The following is a 14,995-nucleotide window of genomic DNA, read 5'->3' as shown; positions in this document are numbered from 1 at the left end:
TGGCAATAAACTAGAAACAAACAGCAATAATTTCAAAAGCTAGACACAATGGAACAAAATCAGAAACAAACATAGCAACAACTTCAAAAGTTAGTCACAATTGACGAAATTAAACAAGGACGTGAATATTTAACCGCTGAAATACACAAAATCGAATCGAAATATCAAAACATTTCTGAATACTTAAAAATACAAGTTTTTGAGCATTTTCAGCCTATTTTTTCCGCGATCTGAAGCAGCAATAAAAGAACTGCAGATCACTCAACACGAAAATCACGACACCTTGCAGGCTATAGTTGACTCTGTTGCATCTACCGATACGGTTGCGCAACTTGTAAAAAATCAGGAAAATTTAAAAGGACACAGTAGATACGATTGCGACACAGACACTCTAAAACTTGGTTCAGGAAAACATAAGGAGGAAATCATCACATTATCGGAAAAAGTAGCCGAATTGTCGGATCACTTAACAAATTTATCTACGAAGGTAGATGACGATTTGAATAATGCAACACCTGTAGAGTTTACTGACACAGAGGAGTACGAGGAAATTAAAAAATTTAAACAGAGTCAGAAACGAATTAATAACCAACACAAAAGAGAAATACGGGAAGTACAAGATCAGTTGGCACAGGTGATACAAGAATTACATATTTCAGAGGATACTCGCACTTCGACACGGGAAGAGGGATTTAGAAATACGAAAAAGTCACGATAATAATACATGGTATTTCGGAGATCTTGAATGTAGTCGGCAGGGTGCACCGAGTCTTGAGATGGAACCGCCGACGCGATGTAACAATGGCCGATTTGCTACTCGCCGACATTATGACTTTGACTGTAAGTTCTCCATCAAAACGCGTAAATTTAAAAACATTCAGGAATGCTAGTAATGACACAAATCGACAAGCTTGGCTTTATCAATTTTCTCATTGTTTTCCTCCTAATTGGTCATTAAAGCATAGATTAAAATTTCTGTGTGGCTATTTAGAAATGAACCAGCTGTAAGAAAGCGATCGGTTATTCGCGACTGTCACAGTGAAGGAGATTTTTTTTCATGCATTCCTTTCAGCATATTTGTCTCAGGCTACACAAGACTGAGCAAAATACATTAGTATAATGAGTAAGCGTTTCGAACTGTCTTAATTTTCCAGCTCTGTAAAACATTTTGAAGATATGTTACACAAGAATCAGTATTTGTCAAACCCCGACAGCCCCTCGGAATTTACTCGTGTTTGCGTAGTTAAATTTCCTGAACACATAAGATATATTATTTTGGGTGGACGTTGTCAAGATGATATGGAAGCTTTTCAGGAACTTTTGCAAGAACTGGAAATCGACACGGACAATTGCATGATGCGAAAACAGGAAAACAACAAGAATTATAGGTCACATCCAACACAATTTCGTGACGACAAAAACAATAACCGTACACGACAAGTCTACCGTTATAAAGCAAATCGTGACCAAAACAGACACTACCCCTAATGTCAACCATTGGCAGAATAACAATTACACAGATAGATCACATTTCCGTAGTAATGACTATGACAGAGACAACCATAGAAGTAGACAATATGGGAACCTGAATAATTATTATCAAGGGAAACAAAATAACTTCAGACACAAGACTCCTACCCGTAATTACGATTCCGGGAGAAGTTCTCCACCACTTAAACGACTAGGAAGAAACTACAGTAATTACCGACATGACAACAGACCTGAATTTAATCGGAACTGGCGTGATTCAAATAGGGCAGGGCCCTCACGACAAGTTGAAATTGTAGAAATTAGACCTCCAAATCCCAGTTACGACGAGCGACAACAAAGAGATTTTAGATAAAAACTCGCATCGCAGGTAGTGACATAACGTACTTACGAAGCTGACGACGTAGATGCTATGACTATCAGTTGTGTGAAAATGGAAGACATTAGGGACATTTTACTCCAGCAACATGGCATGAAACAAAACTACACTGCATATCCTGTAACTCACATCACAACAAATGACATAAAATTTACGCTCATTACTTGACTCTGGCAATCCTATTTCGGTAATTAGTGAAACAGGTTTCAGTAAATGCAACAAATCGAACGATTGCCCCCACACTTCCTTTACGTAAAATTAAATTACAAGGTGCATTTTTTGGAAAAAGTGTTGGTTTACGCGAACAAACTAAATTAGAATTATTTTCTCAAAGCCACAGATTTATGATGAATTTTCTTATTGTTCCATTATTGTCGACGGAGATTATATTAGGTGTAAATTTTGTGAATGAGTACAAAGCAATTTTGAACTTTCACCATGCTGAAATAAGTTCAGAGAAAGAAGGTAAGTCAATAACTTTGAAATTTGAAGACGGGCTTTCAAACCATGACGAGGAAATCAATCGGCTTTACCTTTTGTCAGATCACAGTTTGGAAGTTTCGACGAAATTTGACACTAATGATCACTTTGAAAGTACTGACAAGGATGGCGTAGATGACGTATGGGATACTAACGTTTTAAGTCAGGAAAATTTTCAAACATTTGAGAACTGTAGTGACACTGATAGGCAGAACCATTTTGACATTTTAGAATCACATTCCAAAATATTTACTCACAAAACAGGACCAATTAAAGGATTTAAGTAGACATTTCGTGTTCGTGACCGTACAAAATTTTGCGTCAGACCATAAGTAATTCTGGCACATTATAGGGACCGTTTTAGAACGGAAAAACAATCTATGACTGACTTCCTACGTTCTTCTGGAAATTAAAACACGTTTTGGTAATGGCTTTTGTGGCATAGTTACAATGAGACAGTTACTTTCGTAACACAACGCTGTGTTACAGTACAGTACTTTCAAGGTCACAGCAATGAACGTAATAACTACGACATTCATATGCAAAGCGCTTTACTTTTGTGTATGTATGATTTCTGGAGAACGTTATCTACGAACGACGATAACTACGAGACTTGGCACATTTTTACCGTTAAGCGATGACAGAAGTTTTCTTACAGCAGGAAATACAGTTTAGCGCTACGTGAGACGTATTTGGGTGATTGCTATTTCTAACTGAAACATTATCAGAAGTGTTTTTGAACTACAATGATACAAAGAAGGTTTTCGGTGATACATTTCATTCCGCAGTTTTAATCAATAATATCTGAGGTATAATTACACTATCCTTCAAGCGGGTATGCCAACTTTCTGTACCCTGCATATGGCAAGCTCGAGGAGCCCTAGCTAATATGGTATTTTCTTATACAGTTTTACATATCGGTACTATATTTCTCTAACGTAGAATTACACAGCTATCTGGTCACTGAACAGAGAGAAACGAGCATTTTAACTACGTCACTGACACATGTCTGTCGGAACCATTGTAATACTGAGAGAGCTTTGAGTAATGTATATTGTAAGGGATCATGATTTTTGAAGTACGTTTGAGGTAGGTCACACAAATGAAACAAGCAGAGAGCATTTTAAGAGGTTTTGAGATTACTGAAGGAAGCTACGACGATTTTTAGATTTGATTGATGTGTTATGATGATATTATTACGCCGACGATTTGTATTATGATGTTGTGATATGCCTATGATCAATAAGGCGATGCAATATGAGCAACATGGTTATGCTACATGTTTATTATGATGAAATATTGAAGAAGTATCAACGAATATATATATATGTAATGAGGCAATGAATAATGAGTAGGGGTTTGAGACTCTGGTTGGTGGAAAAGAATGTTGGAAACCAAGAATTGTAGTTTAAGAGTTACGAAAATTGAGTATATAATATATACTCAATACGAGCATTTTAACTACGTCACCGACACATGTCTACATAACTGAGCAGTTGGATCACTTTGCATTTATGAAATTGTACTTTGTCTGCATTTTGTGAACTGTTCACGTTTTTTTTTAATATTATGTGAATGTGAGTACCAGAATGCTGACGGAAATTTTTGGACACTGTTATTGATGATATTTCGTTTCTACACACTTCTGTAATTTTCAACCTGTGATTTTTTTTTATGTGCAGCTGTCACTGTAGCTGCAACTGCTGTCATAAATATTTTGGTAAAGTGTGTATGTGACCTTGACGTAATACTCTGCTGTGCTGGGCTGTGCGCTAGCTGCCTTGAAATATACCCATTGATGTGTTGCCTTTGAACTTTACTGGTGCTGCTTGAGCCTCTTTTAAGCTCGTCGCACTCCTGCAAGCGCTCGCATAGCTGTAGGAAAGAAGGCCATTGACCTCGTTATTGACATTTCTTTGCAGAACACACCACAAACATAACTTACACTACTACTTGTAAACATATGATTACACGTTGGTGTTTGAACTACTTACTTAAATGCTTATGGATTGATGAGAGATATTCTTAAGTTTACACACTTGATTATGGCAAGTATCTCTATACGAGAGTTGAGAGAATTTCTACTAACTTATGAAATGCCACATGGCTACTGAATGATGTTTTTATGCTTCGCTTTGTACAAGTGTGCTTATTTTATTTGATATCTGGTTTCTAGCTGCACTGCAGCATTGGTTTTATAAAATAAAATTTAATACATATGCTAATGTGAACACTTTCTGTCAACAGATCCATTAAATAATAATTTTATGACCCACATTCTTGAGAAAGAGCACTAGGAAGGAAAAAACAATAAGGAGGAGAAGGGACTACTAACAGAAACTGCATACATAATTTTCTTTTCAAGACCTTGGTAATTTTTTTTTTTTTTTTTTTTTTTGTAGAATAAGTTGTTGTGGTGTACCACTTTTTGGTGTAAAGATGTGATATAGAACCATTGAATTTCACATGAGAGATAGTATAGATCTTGTTCCTTCTGCTGGCACTTTGTTTAGTTGTGATGAACACAGATGCACATATGCTATTGTAAGCTTGCACATATATTTCCCTTATCTGCATTGGTGTCTTTACTGTAGTATTTTTTTCTGCTTGTGCTTTGTCATGTTTATGTATAAGTCATTGCATTTGCTGCTGCTATTTGTCAGGCAGCATTCTACCGAATTTTACTTTGTATTACTACGCTAAGCCAGTTTTACCACTGTATTATTTTTGTTTGCTGCATATTACCTTATATTATTTGTAATGTTGCATTAGCTTTGCTAATTTAGATATGCTGCTTCTTGCTTTGCCAATTTGCATTTTTGTAATTGTTGTTAGTGTTAATTTTTTGTGCTGCTGCATTGTCTCGTTCTCTAGTTTATGTATCTTAGCTCAGTGGATTTAAGTTGGCGTAACAGGGGGTATGCTCTATAAGAAAATGATTTGTGATGAGTTGGGAAGAAATGCATTGAGAAGTTATAAGGAAAAGGTCTGACCAAAGAGTATTGTATAATGAGGAACTATTACTTTGAAAGAGTAAATGAACAGATATAAGTAGGATATAGTGACAACAGGTTTAGGTAAGATCTTCTTGTAAACGAATGATGAGATAAGAAAAATATGGAAATATGAGCACTGGTTGAAAGTATAAATACAGATAGCATGCTTAGGTAGGATTTTTGTGGAAAGAAATGTTGAAGTAAGAGAAGTCTGCGAGAGTTAAGAAGTTTTGGTTGGAAAGGAAGTAGTTTTGGCTGAAAGTAAAGGAGGTATGAGCATGAAGTATATTATTTAAAAGAAAAAATTTAAAAAGAGGTATAAAATGCACACCAGAAGTACTGCAATGTCAAGTGTTACACTTACACTTTCGCACATTTGCACTTAAAGACAGATCCTGTCCTTTCCTTCTGTGTTATTCCTGTCTGTTTATGTGAAAAGATACATTTGGTAGATTTTTTTTTCTAATATTAGGCTGCATTCACTACGATGACGAATACTGTTACCTTCAAACCTAATCTGTTTTTGTACCATATTCTTTGCTTTAGGAAGATGTTCAGACATAATTTATTGTGTTATGTTTTCTTTTAATATTCATGTGTCAAGTAAATGTGTCTACTGACATTCTCATTTTCCTTTTATTTACTTATGTCATAATTCCTGTAATACTCATGTATATGCTTATTTCTGTTCTTTTTGTAAAGCCTGTATTACTACAAATGTTAATTGTATTATCATGTTCTGTACTACAGCTATGTTTTCTTTACATTTGTAATTGTATTCTTAAGCTGTAAAATTGTAATTCTGTATATACAAGTTCTCCAAGTGAGGTAAATAGTAGGGATTCTTTTTACTGCACACATTTGTCTGTTGCTCATACTATATGTATCAAATCTCAGAAATTATATGACTGTGTTAGTGCTTGCACATGTGTTGGTAACTCAGCAAGGGACTGGTTAAAAGCATTGCTGGTTGTAAGGACATTACAAATCAAAAAAAAGGAAATTTAAAAAAAAAATTGTAAGTGCACAAGTGGTGGCTCAGGGACTTGTAATATGCATCGGTACTGACTACACAATGGTAACTCATGGACTTGCTATATTATCCTCAAGCCTCTTCAATTGTGAATGTGCACCCACATAGTTGCAGTGGAAGGACTATAGTGGGTTTGCTCTGTGGTGATCCACCAGTGCTACTAATATTCTTCAAGACCTCGAGTGATACTGCTGTGGGTCTGCTCGGTGGTGGCCCATTACCAATCTTACGATACCATTCCAAAACTTCATGTCACGAGTAAGCACTGTCTTTCAATGCTGAGGACAACACTACTTCTTCAAGACCACATGGTTGTGCACTACTTACTTGTGCATTTTCATATACTGCTCAGCCTATGTGCGTAAAACTGGCATAGACTTCTCTTCTGATGAATTATTAGGACTGCCTTAGGAACTGTGAGGAGAATTTTTACTTTATTGATCAATAGCATATTACTTTACCTTTGTGTGCATCTGCTCTATTTGGTATTTTAATATAAAAACTTAGTCTTGACCACTGCCCAAAACACTTCTTAAAATTTTTTGAGGGGGGCAGGGGGGGGGGCTGTGTAAGTAGCCTGTTTGTATGTTGGCAGCGCTATAGACTGTGTTAACATCGCTGATAGCGCTCTGTGACCTTGGCAAGAGATTCTGTGGTTGGACATACTAGCAGTTAGTGAGTGGATAGGGAAGTGTATGGACATGATATTCTTAGTGGAGACTGTGTGTTGGCAGGACATGCATTGTAAATTAAGATAACATGATGTGTTTATAAGAAGATACACAAGGAAATGTATGAGGATTGATGTATGGTTGGAAATGTTTGAGCTGTGGAACTATTGACAACTTTATAATTTTTGGAACTGGATGTCACATGAATGAGATAAATTTTTCTCAATATATTGTTCGCCCTTCAACAAAATCTTTCTTAACACGTATGTTTTTGGAGAGGGTCCGCCTTTAGCAAAACACAGTTTTGGTTTTTAACCCAAACATGTTCCACTGCAGTTGCAGCATATTCAGTGGGCTTTTATTTTTCATCTGTTAAATATAAAGAGTATTCTTTACTGTTTGTATACATGTAGCTATTAGTTTTTAAATCGTAATTACAGATATTTGAGAAAACACATAAATTACGAATTCATACCTTTTTACCACATCTGGTCTAAAATTATATTATTAATTTGGAATGAGTGGAGACTGTCTCTCAGGAAGGCGTCAAGTGAATTTTTTTCTGCTTTTTTGAACAGGTATATTTTTCGCATATTTGTCGAGGATTTGGGGATTACAATATTCAATCTCGCTACGACAACCCTGTGTTCACTAATCCTTATATCGGTTTTGATGCTCGTTATTAACTCAGGATTATTTTATGCTAAAAGGTCAAGTATGTTTTCACAACTGTTTACTATTCGCGTGGGCTCATGAACTAACTGCTCGAAATAATTTTCAGAGAAAACGTTTAGCACAATTTCGGATGATATTTTATGCGTACCGCCGGAATTAAACATGTATTTTCGCCAACATATCGAGGGTAAATTAAAGTCACCACCGACTATTATCGTATGCGTCGGGTATGTGTTTGAAATCAAACTCAAGTTTTCTTTGAACCTTTCAGCAACTGTATCATCTGAACTGGGAGGTCGGTAGAAGGATCCAATTATTATTTTATTCCGGTTGCCAACAATGACCTCTGCCCATACTAACAAGAAGTATTTACTTCAATTTCGCGACAAGTTGAGCTACTTGTGGTAGCAACAAACACGCCACCGCCAACCGTGTTTAGCCTATCTTTTCGGAACACGGTTAGGTTCTTTGCAAAAATTTCGGCTGAGCTTATATCCGGCTTTAGCCAGCTTTCAGTGCCTATAACGATTTGAGCATCCGTGCTTTCTATTAGCGCTTGGAGCTTTGGTATTCTTCCAACACAGCTACGACAGTTTACAACTGTTATACCAATGGTTCCTGTATCTACTTTCTTCCTGTGTTCAGTCTGCAGCCTTCGTGACTGAAGCCCTTCTTGTGTTTTCCCGAGACCCTCTAACCTAAAAAACCGCCAGTCCACGCCACACAGCCCCTGTTACCCGTGTAGCCGCCTTCTGCGTATAGTGGACACCTGACCTATTCAGCGGAACCAGAAACCCAACCACCCATTTCGCGCAAGTCGAGGAATCTGCAGCCTACACTGTCGCAGAACCGTCTGAGCCTCCGATTCAGACCCTCCACTCGGCTCTGTACCAGAGGTCCGCAATCGGTCCTGTCTACTATGCTGCAAATAGTCAGCTCTGCTTTCATCTTGCAAGCAAGACTGGCAGCCTTTACCACTTCTGCCGCTCGAAACCAGAGAGAATTTCTTCTGGTCCCAAGTGACACACATCATTGGTACCGACTTGAGCAACCACCTGCAGTTGACTGCACCCTGTGTTCTTCATGGCATCCGAGAGGACCCTTTCCACAACTGGAATGTCTCCACCTTTTATGCATACGGAGTGCACATTGGTTTTCTTACCCTCCTTGTCAGCCAAGTCCCTAAGGGGCCTCATAACGCGCCTAACGTTGGAGCTCCCAACTACCAATAATCCCACCCTCTGCGATTGCCCGGATCTCGCAGGCTGAGAGGTTTCTTCTGTAACAGGACGGGCGATAGCATCTGGCTCAGCGACAGTGTTAGCCACAGACGGCACCTGGAACCTGTCAGGCAAACCGGGGAGGCCCTACATTTGGCCGCCTGGGAAGTCTTTCGCCGCCTGATTCACCCTGGGGCGATCTCCCACTCTACCACAGGTGAGGGGTCGGCTTCAGTGCGAGCAGCAAATGGGTTTGCCACCGATGAGGACTGATCGGAGGACTCTGACGTGCTGGACGTCCGTTGGATCCCCACGGCTGGCCCACAACAGTGGCGCCCATCCACTGCAGCTTCAAGCTGTGTAATTGAAGCCATCACAGCCTGAAGTTGAGAGCGAAATGTCACCAACTCGGCTCGCATCCGCACACAACAATCGCAGTCCCTGTCCATACTAAAGTCTGTGGAAAACTAAACTATTCAGATAAACGGACCCTGACGAAAACGCACGAGCTGTGTGTAATAATACGCAGATATTCAAAAACCTAGCTACCGAAGCACTGAAGTGAAACTAATTAATTTGACCCTGATTAGGAACTTTTGTTATGTCACAAAATCGGGTTACTTTCTGACGCAAACGAAAACGCGAGAACTGTGGCTATTAGATGTTAAATTTACACATATAAACACAAGAATCTAAACTATTAAAGCACACAGATGATACAATAAAATTCGATCCTGGTTAGGAACTCGTAAATGACACAAAAGCGTTTACTTATCTGCTGCTGCGTCTGTCGCGGTCGGCTACTGCTGCCTGACTCAGTTATTTCGCGTATTAGGTCACGCATGTCTAATGCAAAGATACAGTTCTGTACCTCATAATCGATTTCGGGCCTTGAAGGCGAACACTGATCTCTATCCTACCTGGATGTAGATCTTTGACCTCAGAGCATACAACTTCGACATGACTGCAGATTCTGCATAGTCGCCATGTTATAATTAGGCAAAAGAAATTCCACCAGTCCGTACGTGATAAGAAATTATTTAGATATTTTTAGTAGTCTGCATCAGGTGAATAGTCTTCTGTCAAAAGACGATCAGGAAAGGTTGAATCTTTCTTCCTTAATCTCCACCTTCTTCCATGTTCAGATAACTTAAGTGCCACAGTTCTCTCAATATATACATACTTTTTCACACTGCTTGCATGTGATTTTATACATATCCTTTGTGGCAAAGATTTAGTTTTGTCTTTACTATTAAATAAAACTTAAGTATGCTGTTGGTATTAAAAATGCAGGTCTGCAGTTGTGATGATTTTTCTAAGGTTATTTGGAATGTTGCCAATATATGGAATTCTGCAACAGGCTTTATAGCTACTGACTAACTGCTATAGACCAGTGTACAGAAGCTTTGTAGTTTTACGCCTTTTTTTGTAGTATATTATCAGTCAGAGAAGAGCTATAGCAATTGCTGGAACCGATGAGCTTGATGGTCTGTAGTTCTGTTTGAAAGGCTGATTCAGATTACTGAACAGATATGAGGCGATGCAGTATCGAATGGAAAGCTGCATGTTTGTGGCTGTGTGGATGCTGGGTGTTTGCAGAGATTACCGAAATCGTAGCTATGTTTTTCCTATAAGTGCATATACACCACTTCGAGCGCCGCTCAGCTCTAATTTCAGAAATGTGTCGCTTATAAGGAGCTACTCGACCACTGTACCCCTTCCTTTTTAACTTGCTACGCACAATTGCCGTTAAAGCTGGACTGTTGGTAGTACTGTGGAAGTCGAGTGATTCCTTACTGTGTTTACATGCAATTTGTTTTCAACCACCCTCCTCCACAATGTTCGACGGTCCCAATCCATCAGTACACGAGGTTCTTTTGGTCTTGTTTCAGCTGTAGTTGTCCCTTTGGGTTTCTGCAGCACAATCACAGCTGTCTATTTGGGCAGCTGTAGAGGGGTTCATAGGTCACTGATGGATTTTTAGGTGACATCCAATGGTTATTCCGCGCTCGAAAAGTTACTGAGCTCTCCTGGCGGCCCTGTTTGTTCTTACTGCTTCTCTCTAACGACAACACAGTATGCTTTCATACTGGCGGGTCCGCCTCGCGACATCTAGTGGTGAGTTCCGCATAACATATTGGTGTCCTGGCACTATTCGTCAGGAAATATATGTAATAAATTAGAACATGTGTCAGAATTCCATTTGTCTCGTATTCGTGAAATTCTAGAGAAATATCATCAAGAAACAACAAAAGAAGGTGACCGCTCACCGGTAAACGGGAATGCCTTGCGACTACGACCAAAGGCACTTTTTAAGCATAGTTGAATGTTCTCGAAAAATAAGCCGCACTCTGGTAAAGTTCGTCGCCTGCAGAAAGAAAATAAGCGGAAGAAATCATCGTTTTGTCGCAAACAATGCTGTGATGAACTATGTGCTGTTCCATTACTTGAACCCTAGCTTATTGACTGACGAAATGTAATATTGACGAAATGTAACGTTTTACACCACTGCAAAGTTTTGTTAAAGCCAGTTAACCAACAGGCAGACACAGCAATGGTGATAATTTAGCGCGACAGCGATTTTCATAGCGCGTGAACATTACCCGTAACATCCAAGGCACATGACATTAGCAGATTCGATAATAGATTCCAACCCACCCTTGGTTTTTGAACTCGGCGCCTGTAAGAAAAGAAACTGATAATATTAACAGACTTAGATCACATGGATGCTAATAACAAGAGATTTTTATCAAAATTAATAAACCATCTGATTTGTGATTCCTGGCTTACTGAAGAGGACATTATGCATATAGTGACAAAACGTGATAAATTCAATCATCCAGGAACGGTAATACTGTGTAATGCTCCAAAACTCAAGTTCTCTTAGAGTACCACGTAGTTCCGTGGATAGACCTGTAGCTAAATGCAGTTGCCATTTCATCCACCTTTATAAACGGAAACTTGAGGTGTTTTCCTTATGTTTCATTATTTTTGTATACAATTATATATTATGCTGAAACTGTTGTTTTCTATTGTAATGGTGCAGTTAGAATAACGAAATTTGTAGACTTATTATTATATTTTTCAATGAATCATGAAATATGTCTGTATCATTGTTTGACATAATTGTACGTAGGGAAGTGGCCTTTGCCTGAAACCAATAAGAGAAGATCGTATGAAAACAACTTAAAAAATCGCAAACACAGCATAGCACAGCCTGAATTTGCGAAATACGAACAGTAAGCGCACTGCTGGCATGAATTCTACAGAGAAAGTGTCTATATTGTTGTGAACATAAGACTGTCTTCTGCAAGAAGAACACAAAAGATATAACACAAATGATATACTACACTGCAGTGGCTGTGTTATTAAGGAGTACAATGCATGTCCAAAGGAACGGGCACTGCAGCGACTGCAGCCATCATGAAATACATAAAATGTATTCGCAGTTGCGAATACGCACCACCATCAGCTGTTTTATGGAATGACAACAATGAAAACTGTTCCGGATATGGACTCGAGACCGCATTTCCCACTTTACGAGAGCGATCGCCTTAATCGATTTGGCTATCCGTGGACGACTCACGACCAGACCCAAATTTCCATACGTCGTCGATCATGCGATACAGCCTGCATGCATGCATGCATGTCTGAAGGAACATTGTCGTACATGTTAACAACAGGCACTGCAATATCGTATTTAACCGCCGATACCAGGCAACCGCTATCAATTAAAATGTGCCGCCCCCCCCCCCTTTCCCGTAAGGGAATTACGTAATGTGTACGAGTGCAGGATGTGACACATGAACGACATTTGGTAATTTGGGTCTACCTGTGAGTCGTGCACAGATATCTACAGCTGCTAAGGCATAAAGCGGGATTTCCGGGATCTAGTCCCGATCTGGTATAAATTTTCAATTCCATCATTCCATTATGCAGCTGATAGTTGTCCGTGTTGGCAACTTCGAATATATTTCGTGTAAAATATATTCTACAGACGCACAAGGTTACCACTACGATACCACCAGTTTAGTAATTAATCGTCGTCTTACCTCGATGGCGATGTACAGGGAATTGCAGGCCTCCTTGTCGATCTTTGTCGTATTGAGGATTGTTGCAGACGGCACGTCGAGCGTCACAATTTTTGGAGGACACAGTTTCTGGAACGTTGACGCTATGTCCACCACCCCTGAGTCTATCAGGTACACGGTATTGTGGTCAGATGGAACTCTCTGGAAAAGTCATTTCATTACATATAAGCAGAAGAAAAAACAAATAAAACGTGTGTGTGTGTTGCTCTTACTACAATGCAAAGTATGTTTTGTAAGCTGTCATTTCAAAATTAATAACTTAAAATTAATTCTCCTTATCAGTGCAACTTTAAGTATTAGACATTTCTATATTTTGTCGAAACAATATGGGTAACAAATATTATCAAATTAAATGTTATTCCTTAGCTACATCCCTACATTCTTAATTTTACATTGTTCAGTCGTAACTGTCCGCAGCTCGTGGTCTCGCGGTAGCGTTCTCGCTTCCCTAGCATGGGGTACCGGGTTCGATTCCCGGCGGGTTCAGTGATTTTCATCTGCCTCAAGATGACTGGGTGTTGTTGTGTCGTCTTCATCATCATCATCATCATCATCATCATCATTCATCCTCATAACGCTCGGAGCAAGGCAATGGCAAACCACCTTCATTAGGACCTTGCCTAGTACGACGGTGCGGGCCTCCTGCATCGTTCCCCTACGCTCTGTCAAGGATTATGGGACTTCAAAAAATCATCATCAGTCAGCATAAATATCGTAAACGTAATAAATGGTTAGAAATTCTTTGGAAGGATTTTAAAATTAAATGTGTTGTTACCGCAGGATTTGACCGAAAATGGGCAGTGCAGCAATATTTCCTTAATGGCCTGTGATGAATACCTCTTCAGTAAAACTCATCATGAATGAAATTATCTCTATTTGGGAGCCTCATATTTTGAACTTTATTGGGTTGGTGCATAAGTTTTGGTGCATAAGTTCGTTGCGTTTTCCGTAAGATTAATAAACACAACAGACACAAATAACAGATACTTTAGTCATCAATAATACATTCACCTTCAGTGTTTACAACAGTCTGCCAACATAGGCGGAATTTTTCAATTCCACGACCGGAAAAATCACGTGCGTTTCAGGTGAGAAAATCGTAAAGCCAATTTCGGAGCGCATTTTCATCCAGAAAGGAAATTCTTTGAAGGTTGTTTCGATAGGGGAGGAAGGGGGGAAAATCTAAGGTCGCAATATCAGGTGAATAAGGTAGGCGTTTTTTGTCAGTCTATCAGAATGCGGACAGGCATTATCGCGGAGTAGCATCTTTCTGATCTTTGTTCTCGGATTGCTCTGTAAGACGTCTCAGTTGTTGACAATGAATGTTAGTTGTGATGGTTACATCTCGCCACTCTTAGTATACCGTACAGTCACTGTTCCGACACATGCGTAACATAATCTCTTGTGGAGCGCGCAGGTCTATGTATAGGCAGTTTTAGGTTTGTTTGGGTTGAACCATTCCTTTCTTTTCCTTCTGTCAGCATAAAGATATCATTTCTCGTCAACAGTAACGATACAGGAAAGGAATGGTCGGTGTTGTTCACTAGCCAATTGATGACGAGAAAACAGAGGTGTACTAACGCCCACCCACTTATTTTTGTGGTTTCGGCTTACAGGAAGCGGTAACAATACACTCGATTTTTGAACCTTGCCGAATGCATGCGATTGTCTTACGGTGGTGGAATGATCACAGTTTATCACATTTGCCAATTCTAGAGTGCAATGAAGTGGATCATTGTCTATTAAAGCGTTTAAACGTTCTTCTTCAAACCACGAAGGTCTTCCTGAACTTGGCGAGTCTCTATTCTCAGAATGATTCTTCTTGAAACGAGAAAACGATTTTCTTGCCGTGCTCTGACCATTATCACCATAGACGGAGCAAATGTTTCTGGCTGCCTCCCCTGATTTCTCTCCTCTATTGAACTCAAGTATGTCGTAAGTGTTCCAGTTTCTCCACTTGGC

At 39.2% G+C, this 14,995-nt stretch overlaps 1 protein-coding gene across 1 annotated transcript in view; it reads right to left on the bottom strand.

Moving 5' to 3' along the window:
• The window catches only part of LOC124605835 (major royal jelly protein 1-like), an 87,343-nt gene that overhangs the window by 12,934 nt on the left and 59,414 nt on the right, over positions 1–14,995 (bottom strand). Inside the window, exon 4 of the mRNA XM_047137766.1 lies at positions 12,995–13,174. Within this exon, the coding sequence (XP_046993722.1) occupies positions 12,995–13,174 (180 nt within the window). The remainder of the gene's footprint in view (positions 1–12,994; positions 13,175–14,995) is intronic.

The sequence above is a fragment of the Schistocerca americana genome, chromosome 3 (genome assembly GCF_021461395.2).
Source record: "Schistocerca americana isolate TAMUIC-IGC-003095 chromosome 3, iqSchAmer2.1, whole genome shotgun sequence".
Lineage (NCBI taxonomy): Eukaryota > Metazoa > Arthropoda > Insecta > Orthoptera > Acrididae > Schistocerca > Schistocerca americana.
This window is presented reverse-complemented; position numbering and strand designations above follow the sequence as displayed.